This window comes from Schistosoma mansoni, chromosome 1, assembly GCF_000237925.1.
Source record: "Schistosoma mansoni strain Puerto Rico chromosome 1, complete genome".
In the NCBI taxonomy this organism is placed as follows: Eukaryota; Metazoa; Platyhelminthes; class Trematoda; order Strigeidida; family Schistosomatidae; genus Schistosoma; species Schistosoma mansoni.
The window spans coordinates 39052831-39077433 of NC_031495.1; the positions used below are offsets into that span (position 1 = coordinate 39052831).

The 24603-nt window shown below is 38.3% G+C and overlaps 1 protein-coding gene across 3 annotated transcripts in view; it reads right to left on the reverse strand.

The window, feature by feature from the left end:
* Positions 1-19900, reverse strand: part of Smp_170550.1 (putative granulin) — a gene marked incomplete at both ends in the record, with an annotated part of 29403 nt that extends 9503 nt beyond the window's left edge. Inside the window, 9 exons of one of the 3 annotated variants that reach the window (XM_018794357.1) lie at positions 1214-1468; positions 4449-4721; positions 6249-6500; positions 7929-8177; positions 12777-13004; positions 14924-15259; positions 16108-16266; positions 19582-19698; positions 19742-19900. In XM_018794357.1, coding sequence (XP_018648778.1) covers positions 1214-1468; positions 4449-4721; positions 6249-6500; positions 7929-8177; positions 12777-13004; positions 14924-15259; positions 16108-16266; positions 19582-19698; positions 19742-19900 — 2028 coding nt within the window. Of the gene's footprint in view, positions 1-1213; positions 1469-4448; positions 4722-6248; positions 6501-7928; positions 8178-12776; positions 13005-14923; positions 15260-16107; positions 16285-19581; positions 19699-19741 lie in introns of all 3 variants that reach the window. The other 2 variants (XM_018794358.1, XM_018794356.1) reach the window with 2 other exon arrangements.
* Between the last annotated feature and the right edge of the window lie 4703 nt (positions 19901-24603).

Here is a 24603-nt window from a genome sequence, read left to right on the forward strand (position 1 = left end):
AAGCACTGAGAATACTACTCAAGATGACAATAACAATTTGTACATAGACGAATACTGAAAATTGAGATCTAGGTGAAGATAATAAATAAATACATGCTTTATTGTAAACGATTCTCAGTCATTTAATCAATCATCTCCCTTCTAATAGCAGAAAGGTTATGAGTAATCGAACTTATCTGATTTTCTCCTGAGGTTAGTGGTCAAGTTCCTAGGTTGTCGAGGTTATCTCTAACTCAGATTCAATTTCATGTACCTAAAGAAGAATCCTTCCACAACTTGAATGATCTGGAATTGACAATTCTTCCCTAGTACCTTTAACAGCACTCAGGATCACACACAATGAGAGAGACAGTGAATTTGGGGAACGGAAATTTTACAGAAATATTACAAAGAAAACTACGAGAATATAAATAGAGAGACATCAAACAAATAGACAGCAGTGAAATTTATGACATCTAAATAAATAAGTAAAAACGAAAGATATAAATAAGAACATCGCTACGTAAAGTATGTGTTTGAGAATAAAAGAGATGATGATATTTTAATAGTTGAAATCATGAGTCAATTGAAGCTAGACCACTATGGAAAACCCGGAAGCACTGGACGGCCGTTTCGTCCTATTGTGGGACTCCTCAGTGGCAGTGGGCATCCACGATCCCGCCTCGCGAGCGAGATTCGAACCCAGGACCTACTAGTCTCGCGCCAGAGCACTGACCAGTGACCAGTGGAGTTCAACCACGTCTGTTGTGAGATAATAACTCACTGAAGACCAGTGGTGGACGATTGCCCAAACTTCGTGGATTGGTTGAAGTTAGACATTAACACCGTTGGATGCCGGCCAGCTCAATGGTCTATCGGTTAAGTGCTCTAGCGCGAGACTGGTAGGTCCTGGGTTTGAATCTCGCTCGCAAGGCGGAATCGTGGATGTCCACTTCTGAGGAGTCCCACAATAGAACGAAACGACCGTCCAATGCTTCCTGGTTTTCCATAGTGGTCCAGCTTCAATTGAATCATGATTTCAACTATCAAAATACTGAAATCTCCACAAAGCGTCTTCAGATGATGATATCCAGGTACAACATTCAGTCAGTTTAGCGTACTAAAGTGAACAACCCTGGGGTAAATTCTAAAAGATTCACAGAGAATTATGTAAACAATATATATTTAAACTCCGTTTAAAAAATATATACATATACATATATATAACACTCACATTTTTCAGTGGACAACAACCCCATGATTTATCAGGCAGTCGACAACAAGTTTGATCATCAGAACATGTAGATTGATGACCAGGGCAAACATGATCACGTACTCCAGTAAATAACAACTTAGGATTACGCAATAATTCATTAGCTGATGGGCTTCCAATTGAATGATCATTGTTCGCTTTCACACATGATAGAGTTTTGTAGTCACATGAAGTTCCTGGTGGACAACAATGAATATCATCCGCACAACAAATAGCCTATAATGAAATTGAACATAACAGAATTTTTGAAAAAGGGGACAGTTTTTACAAATTTCATAAATAAAATAAGAAAAAAAAAGGAAAAGTCAGCTTATTTTCCAATAGGTTTAAACTAGTTTGTGATGTGGTATCACAACCTTGATGTGATGACGGTCACGCTCAGAGAACAAAACCCCACCTAAGTCATCCACTTGAGCTACAAACCTTCCCCCCTATCTCAAAAGCATAAGACTAAAAGTAATAACTTACGGTCCAAGGATGAAGTTATACTGCTGATTGCTACTGGGGTGTGGTGGCAGCAAGCTGTATCCTCCAGATAACTAACACTTGCGACGATGCTGTAACATAAAGGAGAGGTTAAAAATGTCAGTCCTAAGAATGTAACACTTCTTCCTATTCCATGGACTCTTGTCTCCAGTAATAAGAGCTTTAAAGTACATAACCAACTCGCCCACAACAATTCCCAAAAAGATCGAGAAGTTGTTCCGCCGGTACTGTAGCCACGTTCCCAGGTCACTACGATCATTAAAAATCCGGTTTCTTCAACAATCATCATTACATAAAGTGGGCGACTGAGAAGCGACCACCAGTCCTCGTATACCTTTTTTCTAACAACATTTGAGGTTAACTTGTCCAAGATTAAACACCTATTGCATTAGTATTATCATGTAGGTAGCATAGACACATTAATACTGAAGAATACTATCAATGATTGAGATTATTGAACAATGTGATTGATTAACACACATAAGCTTATCAATTGTAGCTCATGAAAGGCAAAATTATTATATTCATTGAAAGTCATCATGAATTTTTATGAAAATCGGATCTTCAGAACAGGTGAAATGATAGTTTCTAATTATGTTACTGTTGTGTGAGCAAGAGAAAAAAATGACTGGTTGAGTTACCTTGACAGATCTGGTAGATAGTCTGACAGGTATTTGATGATGTATCATAGATATTTCCCGGCCTCGGGAATATATATATATATATATTCCATTTATCATAGGCTTTCGGTTGACTCATTCCGTACGGTTGTACGATTTACTATTCCTATTTTGTTCTCACTCCATTATTCACATCCTCCCCTATTCACAGCCACATTTGACTTGTTCATGCATAACTGTCATTTTCCGTTTTATGGTGTGATGCGGTCTGGTGTGCCTGTATATGAACCGCGTCTGTTTGAATTAGAATCGTGCTGAGGGCTGGTTGCTACTCATCAACTCAAGGCAAGGCATAGAGAGGAGTGTACAAATAGCGGACCAATAGGAGGTGAGCTGTTTGGTTTAGAGCTGGTGGTATTGATTGAGTGTGTATTTATTCAAATTGAGGAAACTAGGCTATCGAGGAAGTGGTGGACGCAAAATAGACCAAATTAGAAATATCAATGTGATTGGTGACATGGAGCGTGACAATTATTAGCGGATTCGAACTTTTATAATTCCTATAGAGCGGCAGTGCAGATCGTTGAATTGTTTATAAATTAGGTCACGGAAGTCATTAAAAACTGTGAGCTACTGTACAGTTGTTTCGTCCTAGTATGAGACTCCTCAGTCGTAGTACGCATCTACCCATGACCCTATCACATAGAGATCGGGTCCAGGACGTCCAGTCTCGCCTACAAGGGCCTGACTTCTAGATCACTGGTCCAGTAAATGTCTAGCTTCAATTAATTCACGAAAGTGTATGATCATCTTCCATCGTTTAAGGTGGATAAGTTTCTCACATTCATCATTGTTGAACTCCTCTGGTTACCCTTATTAGATTTTCATACAGAAATGCTTCAACAAGTATGTTGTCAGGTTGTCTGGAATGTACATAACACTACCCAAATCAACTCCGTCTTCTCATTAAAGAATACCCAAAGTTAGAAAATTAGGCCAGTCAACTTAAACATAATTATTTTTCTAATCTTTAAACGTTTGTTTTTTCCCGTATTGAACTGAGATATAGTAATTAAAAATGTCGCGTATCCCAAAAAAGGTGGTTGTAATTGCTGTAACTCATAGAGGAATCCAAAAATATCCCCTGTGAAAGTTTTTGAACGCCCAGAAGATGCCTGGAAACATTTTATCTAATCCGAACTGAATAGAAGCTTCTCAGAAACATGTGGATGAATGAAATATTATGTAACAATTTTTGGTTCCAGAGATTATTAGGTAACAAACGCCACGTAAAATTATAGATACACTGGACTTCATCAACTAAGGTGGTTGGACTTGTGTTATTTATGCCCAACCACTACCTACCACGACGGGCGATGTTGTCTGGTGTAGGAGTAATAAGGAAGAAAGCTAGTAGTGGCAAAATCGAAACATGCCATCAGTTCATAAAGTCATAGACAGTTGGACTTAGCCATGTTAATAGGTGTACACAACCTGGTTGAGATCCATGTGACTATCATTGCTAGTGGTTAGAGACTTTGAATAACATGACCCAAAATCGTTTACAATAGCGCAGGTGTGTCCTTTCTTTGTCCTTCTCGAAACTCTGAGATTCTGAATTCCTCACAACCATTATTTTTGTTTTTACTTCACTAAATTATATTTTCTTTCTGAACCGTATCTTCAATGCCTAATCTTTTCAATCATCACTGATACTGTTACTACGTTTACTACTCTGGGATTCGGCCTGATAATTTCATACATATATATCTGCTATTTAGATATGGCAACTTGAACTGATACTGATACACATACATACCAGGTTCTACGGAGTGACTGACTGACATAATTAATCTTGAAGAAAAGAGCCAACTAACATTTCTCTCCATTTTCCTATTGTTCGAGTTGAAGCGTATGCGGAATCTGTGGTTATAGGAAGCGGCTGGAAAGTTAGAAACAAGTGTTCAAGTAGGCAAACTGACTTATCATAACTCAACTTAAGTAGAAGAAGAATAAAGTCTACAATCTTGTTATCAAAGTATGATTACTAATCTATAAAAACGAAAACTACTATTTTGACGGAAACTCACATTTGGTATTGGACAACATGCATATTTCCCACTAGATAATTTACAACATGTTGAACTATCCGGACATTTTGCTTTACCACCAGGACAAATTTGAGTGAAAACAATAGATTGTGTATTATTTTTGGAAGTAACATGTAATGCTCGAATCTTGGTAAGTAATGGAATGGAATTAGATTTTGATAAACCTTCTTGTGAAATAATACAACCACCATTGATCATATCACATGTTGTACCTTTTGGGCAACAGTGTTTACCATCACTGCAACAAACGGCCTTAAAATTAAAATAAAGATTATAGTTATATTAATCAAGCAATTGAAGTGACTGACTGGTGAATCAATCATATGATAAATTCACGTCGTTATGAATACATATACTACTGAAATACGTTTTTTTAAAAAATTAAATAAACAACTTCAAAGTACATTTTTCAATTTTTTCGGGAATTATCAACTTATGGTGTCGACTTAGTCTTGAATATTGACCTAATTAATAATAAAATAATGATAACAATGGAATATAAATAGACTGACTACTAACTGATTGTCTAAAAACACAGTAAAGCATGACGGAGTACGACAGTCACCAACTGTTTACGTACATCAGTTCGGGGGTTTTCACGCAGTATTCGAGCTCTCACACACAAATCGAATGACGAAGTATGGAGCGTATATATTTATCACTTTCTTGTACCAGTGTTTATATGTTTAAATCAATAAATACATAAAAGACACTTCATTTTCTGCTAAATTCTAATCTTCTGAATTCTTCATGTTTCTATCATTTTTCTCTTTCCAAATTTGTTTCATTGGATTATACTCCTTCAATAACATCTTCAAACCTTAATCTTTCACATTACTGTTTATACTCTTACTACTTCTACCACTATGGGATTTGAAACGACAACTGCATCTCTGTGCTAATGTGGTATGGCAACTTGAACTGATGTACGTACGTACGAAGTTCTACGTTGTGACTGACTTCACTTTCTAACTAAGAACGGATAGTGTTATAAAATTACATGGCACGCTCAACATCGATGATAAGATGCAGATATATTCAGATGATAAGTTCAAAATAGAACGAAAAGTGATTGCTGAATCTTACTGTTACCCACCATTTTTATTAATTCTAAAACTTATAGTACCGTTTATTTAACAAAAACCGTCCATCTCAGAAAGAAAAAAAAGAAAACAATGCAAGTAGAATATTAAAATATAACACGTAGCGGGCTTTGCCCCCAAATGCCCTGGTACGGCCGAAAGTGGGGAGAGTCAGCTCTCCTTCTACAAATGCTCCCACATGACCACACGTATATAGCCTCTAACAGGGAAGTCCTACTCACTGCCTTCTCGTGGCCACGGTGTTGTATACGAAATTGAGTGGACGAAAAGCGAATGTACGGTGCTTTAATCGGGTTGGTGGACACGGAAAGTTCACCTAGGAGAGTTGGAAAACCCTCATTCCAAATCAATGGTGCACATGGGCTGGCTCCAGTATCCTGAGGGAACAAATGGCGTATGAATCAATTGTTGGTCACCGGCTACCATGGGACTGCATCTCCTCACGATGCCCCACTGCCTTGTAGATCAGATCTTTAGGTCAAAGACTCTGGATGTGGCCCCATGATAAAACCACCTGCTTCGGTTTAGGTACCCGGGCAGTATCACAGCCCTCACACAAATCAAATGAGATTTGTGTGGTGCATATATATCTGGTGCCCCGTTTGTACCAATATCTATGTGTTTAAATAAATAAATAAATAAACACATAACAATAAACAAACTTTTAAAAACATACATTTTCATAAGGACAACAAAGTGTTGATAATGGATCATTTACATTGGAACAACATGTACCATTAATACAAACTGACTTCATATCAGAACAAATATTAATACGTGAATTAGATTTGAATGAATGAAGTTTAGGTGTAGATTTTAATTGCAGTTTAGTGATCATATCACCTGATTTACTAATACACATTTCTTCTTGTACATCACAAATTGTATTTTGTGGACAACAATGAATACCATCTGAACAACAGACTGCCTTTAAAAATGAGAAAGAACAAGTAGAAAGGATGTATGTAGGAACAGATGTAAGTTTAAGGAATCAATTAGGTTGCGTTAAAAACTTTAAAAAAGATAGATAGAACTTCGAGTTGAGAACAAACAACTCCAATGGGTAATTATTGAATTACATTATTACGTAGTGAAACGCATAGATGATATTGTGATGAGACTATAATTTATGGACGACCTTTGAGTGACGCTAGTAGGACCTTAAGAGTGTCCATCTAATAATAACTAGGACCGAATGAAGGGTATAAACCAGTGTGAGGAATTATAATTATGATTTACAGCTGATGGTTAGGGTTAGGAATTAGATTTAGGGTTTTCATCATGAAGTGACATCATCTATAACGCCGAAATAATATTTAGCCAAACAGATGAATGAATTTCGTGCCGAAATTCAAGACCTGTTATCTTAAATCTGATTGATTTGTCTATAAATTATAGTCTCGCCGATATTGTTAATTAAAACCCCAAGTCTAGTAAGATAAAGAAAATTTAAAAAGTGTCTAACATGTAAAAGAGGTTTAAATTAGCATTCTCAATATAGATACCATGATATACACCTTGCTCTCCTGTATCATCGACAGTATAACGCTGTTTGCGTGGTTTACCTTCGTCAAAGACATTAATTAGCATTATCAACATTACAAGAGTAACGGTTATTTAGTTAATGTCTGTTTATTATGTTATTCGTAAAATATGATAGCCAGATAATACACATTTTAAACTACTATCTTATCTCTATGAAGTCTTACTATTCTGTTTATCGTAGATTGATTGAATAACTATTTACAAATTAAACAGGAAACCATTCATATAGTTTAACGTTTATTGGTTGAACTGATTTGCAATCCTTAGCTAAAGCCTCTAGGGAAATAACTAGACAACTACTATTTGAAGTTGCGATAGCTTCGAGTGATGTAAGTTAATTGCATGCAAATCACATCATTCAACTTCATACATATTAACATCCAATTTTGAGTCATTTTTTGTTTATAATCTAACCTGTTTGAGTACTTTAGTTGATTAGTCTTAATTAGACGATTGCTGAAATCCTAGAAGTACTATACAACTATTCCGTCCTAGTGTTGAAATCCTCAATGGTAGTGGGCATCCACGATTCCACCAGGAATCGAACCTAGAGCTATTGGGTTCCACAGCAAGCACTAAAAATTTGGACCACTGAGGAAGGATTCAATGGTTTACGTGTCTAACTTCAGACATTTCGAGATAATGTGCAAACATTGGGAACATCTGTCTCTAATGATCAACACGACTAAACCTCCAATAATCAGGGTTCATCGCTAGAAAAATAATGATCTGAGTTAACTTAAAGGGTTGAATTTAAAATCTAGAGATTTAAGCAGCAGAATATTTATCAATTTTAAAACAATAAACATACATTTGGGAACAAGCAACAACCCCATTTCTTGTCATGTTCACAACAAGTTGAATTATCTGAACAATAAACATCACTGTCAGGACAAAGAGCATTGCTTCCAATTTTGATTGGCAATGATGATAGAATAGTATTCGATGAAAACTTTTTCGATTCATTTGATGAGTGAGAATTTTTTATACACTCTCCCACAGATAAATCGCATGTATAACCATTAGGACAACAGTGTTCTCCATCACTGCAACATACAGCCTAAAGGATAGAATCAAAAGATAATATTGATAAAAATTGATAAAAAAAAAGTTAGACATTAACAACGTTGGATGGTGGCTCAGTGGTCTATCGTTTAAGTGCTCTGGCGCGAGACTGGTAGGTCCTGGGTTCGAATCCCGCTCGCGAGGTGGGATCGTGGATTCCCACTGCCACTGAGGAGTCCCAAAATAGGACGAAACGGTCGTCCAGTGCTTCCAGGTCTTTCATGGTGGTCTAGCTTCAATTGACTCATGATTTCAATTATGAAAATACTGAAATTTCTACAAACCCCTTCTGATGATAAAAATCCATTGGTTAATACTTTAAGTAGAAAATTCTTTGTAATTTCATTTGCTCTCTCCATGATTAATATACCTTCATTCTGTTTGAAGTGATTGTGTACAGAGCTTTTACAATATTTTGTACATATTCAGGAAAAGAAACACTTTGAATGTCTACAACTCATTAACGTCAATTAAACATTATATATTAGGAATTAAAACATTAGATTTGCTTATTCGATGGATAATACAAGGAATTTAAGGAAAGCATTTCATTCAGTTTAATTTGTAAGACATTAGGCTTTGCTTATATGAAAATTGTTTTCATAATAGGTTATATTTCTGATTTACACACTATTAGCTCAAATGACATTATTAACGTCTACAAACTTAAGATTTATTTATTTAAAGACACAAATATTGGTACAAGGTAGCACCAGATACATATGCGCCACACAAATCTCATTTGATTCGTGTGAGGGCTGTGATACTGCCAGGGTATCCAAACCGAAGCAGCTGGTTTTCTTAGGGAGCCACACCCGGATCCTTTGACCTAATGGTCTGATCCATAAGGCAGTGGAGCATCGTGAGGAGATGCAGTCCCATGGTAGCCGGAGACCAACGATTGATTCATAGGCCATTTGCTCCCTCCGGATACTGAAGCCCATGTGCACCATTGGTTTGGAATGAGGGTTTTCCAACTCTCCTAGGTGGACTTTCCGTATCCACTAACCCGATTAAAGCGCCGGATATTCGTTTTTCGTCCTATCAATTTCGTAAACAACAGTCATGCCACGAGAAGGCAGTGAGTAGGACTTCCCTGGCAGAGGCTATATACAAATGGGATTAAGGCATGTTCTGTGTAGAATTATGTTGCGGCACAGTGATTGATTATTTCTTAACCAATCACAGCTAGCGGATACTTCAAGACTCTAGAAGCTTCTCATGTAGAACTTATAAATATACTAACATTTTTCTTATAGTAATGCCTACTTCCATCTAACCTTGTTATTTGCAATATAATTACGTTCCTGTTCAACCGTGTTCTGATTTGGGGACTTCTCAAGTGAAGTAATATCCAAGAATACTAAGCATTAAGAGTAACTGATTCGTAATAAAAGAAATCAATCATGACACTAAGGCTTAGAACTCCTTTAATTGAAGTTTTTCCTTTAAATCCAAGACTAAATAATAGACGATTAGTGAATTTTCATAGTTGCAAGAGTGAATCAATTGAGGCTAGACCACCATGAAAAACCTGGAAGCACTGGACAACCGTTTCGTTCTACTGTGGAACTCCCCAGCAGTGCACATCCACGACCCCGCCTCCGGAGATTCGAACCCAGGACCTACCAGTCTCGCGCCAGAGCACTTAACCGATAGACCATTTGAGCCGGCATCCGATGGTGTTTATGTCTAACTCCAACCAATCTCCACAAAACCCCTTCTGATTAGTGAATTACCAACAACAACAAAAATACAAAAACACAACAGCTTAGCTAAAAATTGTCCGTTATTATGGAATGAAATCACGCAATATTATACACTGAAATATGATTTTTTTTGTTTTTTTTTAATTCTTAAAACTTGCCACCTAATAGGACAAAACGCCATCTTATATTGAAATAGATAAAATATTTGAAACCAAAGTAACCATTCACCAAACAAAAAAAATTCATCACACCATGTTTTAATTCATTCATTATACTTGATTATTTTAGATACTAAGTAACACTTAAAATTAATTGACCTTTGATATATACATCATTTATATATGTAACGAACTATATTTATCATTCCCATAGATTAAATTCTATAAGAATGTAACTGCTTATGTTTGAAGAGATTATGAGATCACTCAGATCTGCGAACACCCCCCCCGATTGCCATGGTACGGTCGAGAGTGAAGAGAGTCCGCTCTCCTTCTCCAAATACTCTCACATGGCTACGCGTATATAGCCTCTGTCAGGGAAGTCCTACTCAATGCCTTCTCATAGCATTACTGTTGTTTACGAAATTGAGTGGACGAAAAGCGAATGTACGGTGCTCTGACCGGGTTGGTGGACACGGAGAGTTCACCTTGGGGAGTTGGAAAACCCTGATTCTAAACCAATGATGCACATGGGCTGGCTCCAGGATCCTGAGGGAACAAATGGCGTATGAATCAATTGTTGGTCACCGGCTACCATGGGACTGCATCTCCTCACGATGCTCCACTGCTTTGTGGATCAGACCTTTAGGTCGAAGGCTCGCGGTGTGGCCTCCTAAGGGAACCACCTGCTTTGGTTTGGGCACTCGGGCAGTATCACAGCCCTCACACGAATCAAATGAGATTTGTGTGGCGCATATGTAGCTGGTGCCCCTTTATACCAATATTTATGTGTTTAAATAAAGATCTGCGAACGAAACAAAGACTCAGTGATACAATAATCAATCAAGCTAACTTTCTCTGATTCATATGACTAACAACACATCCCCCATAACTTATTATTTGATATATTTCTAGAATGACTTTTCCTTATGTCACAGAAAAACAAAGGTCCACAAGAAACAAAAAGTTGACCCTGACTTTTAATAAGACCGAGGCAGAATGGTATGAATATTCAGTGTGAAGACTAGTTACCTGAAGAGATTATAAACAGTATCTCTTTAACTGATAACTTGTATAGAAAGAGAAGGCAGGTATTACAAGATAGACGGTCAGATCGTGATGATGCCTTTCTCAAATTAAGATATTATGATTGTCATTCATTATATAATTACGTGATAAGAATAATTTTCTTAGAATTTTAGTAAGAAAATATGACGTCTGAAACCAATTAAATAATAAGGGTTTTACCTGTTGCATAGGTGAGATGTCTATCTGTTAACTGAAAGATGATTATATTGAAAAGCTATTCAGTTTGTTATACTCTATGGCTGTGAAACGTGGTCGATATTCTTAGCTTACTAGTGATTAATCAGAGATGCCTTTAAATCACTCCTCACGTACGTTGGGACAACCGAGTGAGCAATCCTGAGGTTGATCAGAGAGTACTAGGTAATGATGGTAAATCAGTTGATGGATGAGGTAGTGAATGTTTATCGACTGAGGTGATTTCGACGTGTTATGTATCTCCAACTACTGCCTACTTCAATATACAATGTTGGATGATGTAAGAGCAAGTTAAAAGATACCTAGGCGCACCCTTTCAAAACGTGGCATCAGTCTATGAAGCCATTGATTGTTGGACTGAGCCATATAGGTAGGTAAAGATTAACTGATTGGTATCTTCCCGATGATCGTAACCAATGATTAGCGACGTTGAGTGAAATTGTTCAGAATCGCTCGCAACGAGATTGATGAATCTATCCTGTTTTCTTTTAGATCTTGAGTTTTAAATTAACTTATACTTTTCATCCTGTAGAATTATTTATTATTCCCCAACCATATTATCTATATTTAATCTTTTCTACTACTACTACTACCGATACTGTCACTACTTCTAATACTTAATTATTCGTCTTAATTATTTCATACCCCTGTATTGATATGGTATGGTAACTTGAATCGATATACAAATGTATCAGGCCACAATTTGCTTAAAACTAACTGATAAATGAGTTTGATAGTCTAATTATGACATTTTGCAATAACCTATATTGACCAAAATTAAAAACATAGGTCATTTTTATCCCTAACTAATTATGTAAAGGCAATGTGTTGAAAAGGACTGGGATGTTCTACATTGGGCGCTCATCGATCAATTCAGATGGCTAATGATTTACAATTCTCAGTCAGTATTTCAGTCGATATTGGAACGTCAGTAGATATAATTCAGAACATTCGTTTATGTTTAATATTTTTTACATAATTTAGTATTCTTGAAATTTATCCACCAACACTGACAAACTAAGTATCGTGTGTTAATTATGTCTACCTATAAGTTACAACGATGTACGATCTCGTTATAAATCTTATCAATGCTAGATACTCAATCCGGGCACATTTTGTAAGCTTAGGAGTAATGGTCTACTTGTATTTTCAAACAGGTTTTGTGAGATACTGATAACCTAAGAAGAATGTGACAAAAACATTTTTGGTTGTACTTTTACAGGATTAAGGATTCAAACCTGAAATATCGGACTACTATCTCTTAAACAGGAAACTAGTATCAAAAAAATACCTGGTATGGATTCACAAGTTACCAATGATAGGTCTAACATAAGTCGTTAAGTTTTATTCACTATAAGATAATGTGACAGAAAAAAACAAGTCAAACCTATTGAATGTTCAGCAGAATCTCACTAATTCTAAACATTTCAGTAAGTTACTCACATTTTTCACAGGGCAACAACCCCACTCTCCAGTTTTTAATTTGCAACATGTTTGTTCATCGCTACAACGAGACTTTGCATCTGGACACAATTGTGTGCCATTCAATATTGATAAGCGCACCCAAGTCAAATTAAAATTTGCAACAGAATATGAACTATTTTTATTACTGTGCAGCTGTTCAAGGGACTTATGTAAAGCTTTGTCGGAAACACCAAGAAAGGAGACAGTCTACATCATAGGAAGAAAAGAATATCACAATGACTTAACTAAATGTAGGTATAAGGAATAGATGAAAGAAATGGTGAACAAGGAATGTAGAAATAAAATTGTTTGGTAAGTAGTTCGTAATATTTACGTTATGTTTTGATTAGGAATTATTTTACATTCAATCAAAACTTGTGATCAGTTTTTAAGGTCATTCACTAAATTACATTCGTACTGCAAAAGTGGTAGTCTACACAACATACCAAATTATGTTGGTTATGAATAAGATTAAATAAGATATTGAAAACGCAAAATATCTATCGTTCCAATTCAAACGGACAATGACAAAGCATGATAAACAGTAGTGTTAGGAGTAACAAAATGCTAGCTAATCGATAACAGGTGAATTGGATAATATATCATAATCATGCTACTTGGCACTTGTCTGCAAGGTGTACCTGTAATCTTGAGGGAACTGGTGCTCCCTGACGGATTCGATCCCGTGTCACCCAGCTTCACAGTCAGAGACCACCTCCAACCAACATCTTATCTCAACATAGTGCACGCAGTGTAGAGCCACCTAGACTAGTGGCCACATTGCAACTTGATCGATAGCATTCGATCAGCACTAAAACGGACTTGACACGCATGATATTGATCACCACCCAGTGATCAATCAATTGTGATATCATAATCGTATTTCGTATAACACAGTGTTAACCACCCTCCCCCTGACAATTGAAAGTTGTCAACTACCATATTTGGTTCAATATGTTTAATGAAGTCATCCACAACATTTTTTTATCATGAGGCTTAGAAATCTAAACAAAACTCTTAAGAGTAGAAGCTTTATTGCTATGTTTAAAATACCCACAATGTGACATAAACAAGTGTATATTGGATGGTTATTTTCACACTGTTTACTTTCGGTTTTGTGAGTTTCTTGTTGAGGCGACGCAGTCTTGAGTGCTATTAGAGGTATGAGGGCGGTTTTCACTTCCCGGTTGACCACACCGTGAAAGGGTTCTTCTAGAGGTAATTGAAAAGGGAATTCGGTTAAAGTTGGTCTCAGTCACCTGAGAGTGTGACCACAGTGTACAAAGGACAACTGCTTGAGGTCGATCACACACGACGTTTTTGTGAGTAATCTTCTTGTTAGCTCCGTACTTGTTGGGACCTTACCGCAGGAAACGGGAATCCGTAGGATAAGGTGAGGTGTGTGTTTTTACGGTCGACCTTTTCTAACCCCAACCCTCCTTGTGGGAAGGCAGCATCGCTGTTATGATGGTTGTCTGAGGGAAACAGTTTACTGCCGTCACAACTCCGTACAGTCAGCAGTATGACTTTTTGCCCTCCGGTCTTGGGTTTGCTGCTCTCAATCTTACCAATCTTCAACCGACCTGTCTGGTATGATAGGACCTTGAAGAACAACTGTTCCAGCCAGTGTACCTTGATTGGTTCATCACGATAGGCAAACCCGATAACCACTTCAAGGTGGCAGCAAAGGTCAGGAGCGACGCAGTCACTTGAACCAACGTATTTTGGTGTTAAATATTCCATTATGATCGTTTGTTAATATATGAAACAAAAATCTTTAGTAGGTCACTACTGGATAGCCAACATCCATCATCCAATGTAACCCAATAGAACTGATTTAAAATGTTATTAATGAAGTATGGAATTATGTCATTAGGCTAATTTATTCAACACTCCAGTCTTATAAGTATATCTTAAATACTATAGGTCTCAAATCCGAATCTCTAATTCTACGTAAAAATTGAGTAAATATTAAGTAACCTGAAAAACCCTTTACATCTTAATCAGCGATATGATGGTGAGAGATCTTAATCAAAAAGGGATGTTACTGTGAAATGTAGAAAATTCTTTTTAAGATAAATAACAATGTAGAATTATAAATTCATGGATAATATCAGAAAACTTACTTGAGGAATAGGGCAACATGCCCATTTTTCATCTGAACTAGAGCAACAAGTTGTATTATCTGGACATTCATATAATGGATCTGGACATACAACACCAGAATAAGCTAGTAAATACTTGGCTGACGGTTGATGAATATTTTTTCTCCTGCTTGCTTTAGATGGTTTAACATTTGGGTTCAGACGTGCAGGAGCTGATGCTGATACAAGATGTAAGGTGGGGAAAGATTCTTTCATCTCTGGGATTTCATTGGACTTAGCTGGTTTACATGAATGATTCACCATATCGCAGACTGAACCATGAGGACAACAATGTTCTCCATCTGGACAGCAGATAGCCTATGAATAAAACAAAAAACTCATCAGAGTTTGAGTGACTTATTTTAAGGCATAAACAATGGAACTTATTTACCAAGGGCATAAATACTTATTTATATAGGTATATACCTTTCTACCCCTTAGAAAATGAATCCATTTCTTAACCAATGATATGCAGTTGTCCTTTAGGCCATCTCTGATTGTCCTCAAGTGACTTTTTCATTTGGATACTTCTGACTGACTCGTTATATCACCTTACCCTCATGAAAGGTAAGTCTTGATTGGATTTAACTGAAGGCATTGAGGGAAAGGCCATCTTCTTGGGGTCTGAACATCACTTCTTCGGCACTGATCTTGTTGTTTCAGGCTGACTTTGTCAATTAAGTAATCTAGTGGCAATTTCGAGTTAGGTTTTTTTTTATCCAAATTCAATCGTCTATCTAGGGTGCAGTTTACATGTCGCGTCAGGCATTATTAATGGAAAAGTTTGTCAATATTCTGTAGTACTTAAGAAAAAATCGACGTGAAATTCACTATTTCTGACTTATAACACGGATCAATCCAAAAATCAATATTCTGTTTCTCTTAACAGTAATAATTATGGATAGGCTTAAGGAGTTATAAAACAAAGAAAAGGTCGATGGGACTCGCCAAAATTCAAGTAGCTGTGGAAATGTCACACAAGGTTTTACAGGATGGAGGAACAACAACTAGTATTCCGATATAAACCAGATTTAATGTTTGTTCAAAAAAATATGGGTACCAGAGAATAATTTATCTGGGCTTCTAGAATACTATTTATAAGTGAACCGATAAAGCGATAATGTAATAACAAAAATAATACGAGGTATCTTCGTAAAGTAACTTACATTGGCATGTTGGCAACAACCCCATATCTCACCTGACATTGGGCAACATGTAGTGTTATCCTGGCATACCGACAGGCGGTCGGGGCACATAATATAGTTTGCTGATAGTCTCCTAAGCACCACATCCAAAGCACTAGTTTTCAAATCACCAATTACTTTCTGAAAATGAATGAAAATCTAAAATAAACGAACAGTCAAGTACCCTAGATGCAAACTATCATATTTAATAAGAGTTTAGAATTCATGATACTAAAATATAGACGAGACATATATGAAGAACCACTCTCTACACATGATGCGCGGTCCCGAACGTTGCTTCCATTTTGACGTGGTGGTTGGGCTTGCTTACCGTAATGAACCAATCGAGCCATACTGGTTGGAACAATTGTGGTAAGACTAAGAGCAGCAAACCCAAGACCGGAGGGCAAAGTCATACTGCTGACTGTACAGAGGTGTGACTATAATTCGATTTCGTTTCCAAGTACTTCTAGAAGAACCCTTTCACGGTGTGAGCAACTAGGAAGTAATAACCGCCATCATACCTCTAACAGCACTCAAGAACACTGTATTCATAATGAATCTCCCTCTTCAATTCCTATTATTTCTCATACCAATGATTCTAGTGCGCGAAATACTGTCTCAGATGTGCTGAAACGCAGCACCAAACTACACATTGGAGCCTTCAACGTACATACCCTATGTCAAATTGATCAGCAAGCTTCCTTGGCTAGGTCCCTAAAATTTCGTACCATCAACGTATGCTGCGTCTCCGAAACACATACAAGATCCTAGTGTGGCATTTACTTGACCTCACCTCGCCAAAACGGGGAGCCGATGAGATACACCCTCCGTTTATCTGGCGACCCGATGGCTAGTTCTCGTGAACTGGTGGGTGTAGGCATGATACTAAGTATCAGGGCAGAACAAGCCCTATTAAAATGGATCCCTGATAACAGTCACCTATATGCTGTTCAGCTAAACGGTTCCGTAAGAAATCGGAAGGATATTGACACATATCGTTGCCCTTTTGTCATTTCTGCCTACGTTTCCACTAACTTCAGCCCGGAAGAAGTGAAAGGTAATTTCTTTTCAGAAAGCTTACTGAACTGCTCCAAAAAGTTAGACACTTATAGCAGGTGACTTTAATGTCCAAGTAGGTAACTTAGACATAACAGAGACATTTAGATGGGTATTTCGGTATTCTGGCTCAGCAAAGAGATAATAGTGACAATCTGTTGCAACTGTGCTCAGACAATCGCCTATTTTTGGCAAACACTAATTTTGGACATAAGGTGAGACAACGTCTAAAATGGAGACCCCATTCACCAAACCAACGATAGACTCAAATAGACCATATTGTCATCATTCATCGTTGGAGAGGTTCAATAAAAAACTGTTGCTCGTTCTGAAATACCTGTTTGAACTTCGGCCACGCTCTAATACGAGCACGCATGTGCTCGCGCCTCTCTGGACGCAGGAAAACTACGTTAAGCCCCGTTAGGTTTGAACTCAGCGATGAGAAAGCCAAAGGTAAATTCCATGAACAGCTGAAGTCACACTTGAGCAATTTTAAAAACGATGTTGACCCAGATGTTGATTGAAAATATAAACAGACAGCTGTGAAAACAGCAGCGACATCTACTAGTGATTTGAATCAAAGGGTTACGAGGAACGAAAACAAATCAGATCTAGGTTAACCAAAAGTCTGAGGGACGACTGTGAGCAGTGGTGGGCAACGAAAGTAAAAGAGATGGGAAATGCAGTAACTGCAGGTAACACAAGACAACTTTTTAGAATGATTAAAATAACTGGAATTACGAAACTAAGTGTGAGACAATCTCAAAAAAAGACGACACTCTTATCTGCTCTTAATCCAGACGTTTAGAACGATTAGAAGAACACTAGGAAACAGTTCAGCTAGTCTTTCAGCTACTCTGCAGCTACCCACCATTTCCAAACTGCCTGAATGGAACATTAAAATAGGCCTTCCGACTTTAATTAAATTTCAAAAAGCTATAGCCAATCTGCAATGAGGGAGAGCAGCTGGGCCAGATGGATTAACTCCAGAGTCTTTAAGGATAGTTGTCCGGTTTTAGCGAGTGCCCAGACCAAGGCAGGTGGTATTTGGGGGGGCACACCCGCGGCCCTCAACCTATAGGTCTGAGGCAACGTCAGGAGATACAGTCGTATGGTAGCCAGTGACCAATAATTGGTTCATATGAGTAGAAAGTAACTTTATTATCACCTAAGAATTTACGCTTACTTCTTTGGGATAAATCGTAAGAACAAGTGGAAACTTGTATTTTTCTCCAGTTTTTCAGTACTAATGTATCACAACAAATATATAAGACTTCAAAACTTGAACTCATCGACTCCATAAGTAATAAAAATTGACAAGTACCACCGATATATTTTATTAGTTTCAGTGATATTTACTCAGTAATCTGAATATCTGCACAAGAATTCTTCCGGAATGGATGATAAAAATCAAAACTCCAAGTCATCAAAATTGGTTATGGTTACTGAATACTCGCATAGTATTACTACATAATGAGATTTTGCCCAACTCTGTTTACTGGGTATTCCTAGGAATTACAACTGTACGATGCTGTATTTTACTGATTCCAAGCCAAAACCAATTCAAAAGAGACTAGATTGTTTGGCAAGTAAAAAATTACTGTGACATATCACATAGTCTTTTAGCATGGAATAATGCCGAGGCCTCTTTAAGTGAACTTTAGTTGGTTTACATTACTACTAGTCGAATTCAAGCATAGAGAGGAAAGTTATAACTTTGTTTTTAGTCTGATTTTATATCACTAGGATACGAGTCCTACAACGAATCTTACAACAACCTTACTGTACACGATGCGGATTAAAGGCATTCTGCTCATGTTTAAGAAGTGGAACCTGAAAGTCTTGTGATAACACTATGCCACCAAAAGGCGGCTCAGTCAGTCATAACTAAAGTATAACCTTCCGAAATTGTTGACCGAAGTTACCAAACATCTGGATAGAATTCACTAGCAGCCCTGGACCCTGATTATCATAAGGACGTTTATATTTGTTTCTCTTGTACTTAATGTTTGGTGGGATTGATTATTTCATTTTTACGCACCAAAATTGGCGAAAGTAAGGGGAGCCATAATTCATTTTGTGCTACAACAAAATCATTGAATGGAGAAAATCTTAGCGCAAATCTCACAAGGCCTATTAAAATGTGATCCACCTAATACCCTGTAGGAAAGGCAGTCAAACTTTGAAAGTACAAAGATTTGGACGCCTTGTCTTCATCAGAAGACTTGTATAAAGTTCGCTTTAACTTTCTAAATAGCAAACTTCAGGCCGAAAATCCTAGACAGAAACGAACTTTATGTAAATGGCAGTAACGGGTCGGAAAATTAAAGAGATTTACTTACACAGCAACACTTACACGTCATATAGAAACAAAATGTAAAAAAAAAGGACTTTTACCTCTGACATATGTTTGGAGAGTAATACAGCCCCATTAGAAGAACGGCATTGACCGAGTTCCATGTCACACTTTGTTCCTTGAGGACAGCAGTTTTTGCCATCACTACAACATACACCCTGAGGGGTCATAGGAGAATATTATACATCATTTGAAACATACATTAGCATAAGGACAGCATCTGAAATCATTTTCTTCAACTTCGCAACAGGATCCCGGCAAACACTGCCTTGGGCATAAGTTGGAATAAACTATTCCAGTCCAACATAAAAACAAGACATAGATGACAAGCAACATCCCCGAACGGACAGTCCCGCTCATAGAATATCTGTTTTGGAGACCTTCCAACTGACAGTTCCAAACAAACCAAATATAGTTATGATTCAAAGTACAATACCAGTCTTCAGTAATACGGATAGGTCTATAGACCTATATTATTCCTTGCAGTTTGTAACAATATGGAGGTCTAATGTCGTTTTGAATATATCGACAGAAGGTGATGGTATTACGTGTTCTGGAAGAAAATTCCAACAATTCACTACTTGGTGCAAGGAACGAAACCCCGGACTTAAACGATTTGACCTCGGATTTTTAAATTTCTCAGAATGCCCTCTCAGATCACCAGTCCTAGATGGAAGGAGAAGATAAGACACAATAATACTATGATCTTCGTTCAGTATACGATAGGTCAATATTAGATCACCCGGTAATCTGTGGTAAGATGACGGAAATAGGTTGGGGTGTCTCAATCTGCTTTCATAAGATAGACCAGAGAGACCTTTCACCATCTCTGCCCCTCTCTGTTGAAATTTCTTCCAGAATATCCGCTCCATACCTGAGACAAGGACTCGCTGTTTGTATCCCATATTCCGAATGAGGTCTCACGAAAGCCTGGTATAACACTCTAAACATTTCTTCGTCAAAATACTGAAAAGACTTTACTTTTTACTTACGCCTGTAACTCCCAATGGAGCATAGGCCGCCGACCAGCATTCTACAACCCACTCTGTCCTGGGCCTTCTTTTCTAATTCTATCCAGGCTTTGTTCATTCTTCTCATGTCTGTTTCTATTTCTCGGCGTAATGTGTTCTTTGGTCTTCAGGACTCCATGTGAGGGCTTGTCTTGTGACGCAGTTGGGTGATTTCCTCAAAGTGTGCCCTATCCACTTCCAGCGCTTCTTCCTGATTTCTTCCTCGGCTGGAATCTGGTTTGTTATCTCTCACAGTAGGTTGTTGCTGATATTATCTGACCTACTGCTTCTGAGGCTGCTGCTACACTGGTCGTTTTCTCCTGCATTTGTTGTTGTGTGTGTGTTAGAAGAGCCAGATCATCCGCGAAGTCTAGATCATCCAGCTACGTCCTAGCTGTGCACTGTACCCCGTGCTTTCCTTCAGATATTGACGTCTTGATGATCCAGTCGATCACCAGGAGAAAGAGAAAAGGCGAGAGTAAGCAACCTTGCCTAACACCGGTCTTTACCTCAAACGAGTCAGTGAGTTGTCCTCTATGCACGATTTTGCAGTTTAATTCATTATAGGAATTCCGTATGATATCGACTATCTTCTCAGGCACGCCGTAGTGTCGAAGAAGCCTCCCTAGTGTTGTCCTGTTCACGCTATCAAATGCTCTCTCGCAGTCAATGAAGTTGATGTACAGTGATGAATTCCACTCAATTGATTGTTCCACAATGATCCATAGAGTTGCGATTTGGTCTGTACACGATCGATCCTTACGGAATCCAGCCTGGTGATCTCGAAGTTGGGCGTCTACGGAGTCCTTCATCCTGTTCAACAATACAATGTTGAAGACTTTTCTTGGTATTGAGAGAAGAGTGATGCCACTGTAGTTATCGCACTTGCTGAGATCGCCTTTCTTTGGTATCTTGATCAGAAGTCCTTCTTTCCAGTCTGTTTGTACTTGTTCCTCAACCCAAATCTTACTGAAGAGGGTGTGGAGTATCTTGGCAGTTGCTGCTACATCCGCTTTCAGTCCCTCTGACTGGACGTTCTCTGGTCCTGCTGCTTTGCCGCTCTTGATTTATCTGATGACTATGCTGATCTCTTCAATTGTTGGTGGGCCAACATCGATTGGGAGGTCTGTGGGTGCTGCTTCGATGTTGGGTGGCTTCAGTGGAGCTGGTCGATTCAAGAGTTCTTTGGAGTGTTCTACCCACCTGTTTCGTTGTTCTTCAATGTTGGAAAATACCTTGCCTTCCTTTCTTTTCACTGGTCTTTCTGGCTTACGGTAATTTCCAGCAAGCTTCTTCGTTGTGTCATACAGTTGTCTCATGTTTCCCTCTCTTGCAGCCTTTTCCGCTATCATTGCTAAATCGTCCACATATTTACGTTTGTCGGCTCTGATGCTCCTCTTCAATTGACTGTTTGCTTCTGTGTATTCGGCTTGTGCCTTGGCTTTTTCTGCTCTTGATCGGCTGATATTGATTGCTGCCTTCTTGTTCCTCCTTTCTTCAATCTTATCCAGTGTACCAACAGTGATCCATTTGTTATATCCCCTGGTGAATTATGAATGGTAAATCTGAGGTCTATTTATGGACAAATGTAATATGCCTATTTCCTATTGTATAGTTGTTAAATAACTGACCTAATCGTATTCGTGTTCCTCTTATCATAACCTTTATTTTGACCTTTGAACTATTATTATTGATTACTTTCCCCCTATCCACAGCCACATTGGCCAATTATTGTACAAATGTTATTTTTCTATTTTTTGGTATAATGTGGTCTGTTTGGTTAGTATATAGACCCAGTATGCTTGTGAATAATGATTCATATTGCCGAGGCTGTTATTTGTGTTCTGGACTTAACTGGCTGGGCGAGGCAAATAGCGGGACCGAATAGTACTCAAGACTGCTCGTACGATTTTATGTATAATTGGTCCGATCAATAAATCCACTTCTCTCTAATTGCACGTTCATATATATTACGAGGGCATACGTTATAACGCCATTCATTGTGGTGGTGCTTCTTGTGGCCCAGAACCGCCTGAAATGTTCAAATGATTGCCTCCGTGATACCTTACCAGTTGCTCTCCATGGTAGTTCCCTCTCCATCGAGTAGATCATGAAAGGCCTGGAACCTGTTGCTGAGGGCTATGTTGAGTTTGTCAGCATCTCGAAGAAAGGCAGTGTTAAACTTTTGTGATGTTGTCCGCGCCGTTGTCCACCGCTTCTTGAGTTTTAGTTTCATCTTGGCGACCAGCAAATGATGATCTGAGGCTTTATCAGCTCCTCTCCTGGTTTTCACATCCTCCATCGTCCTCCTGAAGTTTTTGTTGATGCAGATATGGTCGATTTGATTCTGTGTAGTGTGATCCGGTGAAATCCAAGTGGCTTTGTGTATGCCTTTGTGTGGGAATATGGTGTCACCTATGACCAGTTTATTGAAGGCACATAGGTTTGCAAATCTCCCACCATTTTTGTTCCTTCCTCCCAGTCCATGTTGTCCCATGACGTCTTCGTATCCAGTGTTGTCCATTCCAACCTTGGCATTGAGATCTCCCATCAGAATGGTCAGATTCTTTGTTGGGCACTTCTCGAAGATCGACTGCAGCATATCGTAGAATTGGTCTTTAGAGTCTTCATCGTAGTCGTTGGTAGGCGCATAGCACTGGATGACGATCGTTGTAATGCCCTCTTCCTTTGTTTCGAAGGAGGCTTTGATGATCCTTGGTCCATGAGATTCCCATCCAATAAGTGTATTTTGTGCTTTTCTGGACAGCATCAATGCCACTCCTTGTGTATGTGGGGCACTTTCTTCTTCATGACCGGAGTATAACAGAAGTTCCCCTGAAGATAGTCGTTGTTGTCCAAACTGCGTTCAATGTGTTTCACTGATTTCAAGCACCTCAATGTTGTATTTTCTCATTTCTGCAGTAATTAGGGAGACTCTTCCGGTTTCCTACATTGTCTGGACATTCCATGTACCTATAAAAATTGTCGCTCTGGTTGTTAGAAGGTGCATCGGCCTCATAACTTCCGAGAGGACTCAGCTTTCATCATGAGACGTCATAATTATTCCTTCTACTCCCAGGGCAGAGTTTAAATGGTTTGAATAATTTTTTCTGGTTAGCGTTTTTTTAGCGATTTGGTTTTCTACGGGATGGGGTCGCTAACCCTATGCCCAAACTGAAAAGACCTACGAATATTTTCCATAATACACTGAGCACTTTGGCAGCAGCAGCCTAACAGTTGCTCGTAGTTTTCAGGCCGCTGATTATTATAACTCCTAGATCTTAAATATCCATTACTTTATTTAACACAACTCCACGTACTGTGCAATGATACGAATCATCATAGTTATTTAGTTAAATCACCACACTTTTGTAAGAATTCAGTTCTAATGGCCATCGGCCCGTCTATGCTACCAATGAATTAAGATCATACTGTAATACTTTTCTATCTGACATATTACGTATAGGTCTCCAAATCTTTGTGTCGTCAGCGAAGAGTAGAACGGATGACTTGCTACAGTCGGTAATACACTTACATAAAGTATAAAAAGAAGTGGACCAAGGATTGTACCTCGGAGAATTCCACCTTTTACAGGTCCCCGTGCTGAGTTAGCCCCATCTACCCTTACCCTCTGCCTCCTATCACTGAGAAAGTCATTTATCTAGTCTATGACCTTACAAAGGATTCCGAAACTTCCTAGCTTTAATTTAAGACCCAAATGGAAGACCCAGTCAAAGACTTTACTTAGATCTATGGTGATTAAACCCAAAAGAATATTTCAATTTTTTTCTACAACCCAATCTCCTCTTGCAATGAGATCTGTCAAACGTGATAGGACTTTCGGAAAACCTTGTTGTTCCCCGGATAAAAGATTATGCCCTTCCACATAGTTTATAAAAACCATCCGAATAATCTTTTCCATTAGTTTGATGACTGCAGTGGTTAGACTAACGGGTTGATAGATACTAAGTCTCAGTTACCGCCTTATATACCGGACACATTATTGTATCTTTCCAGTCATTTGGCAGTCTGGACTGCGGCAAAGACAAAACA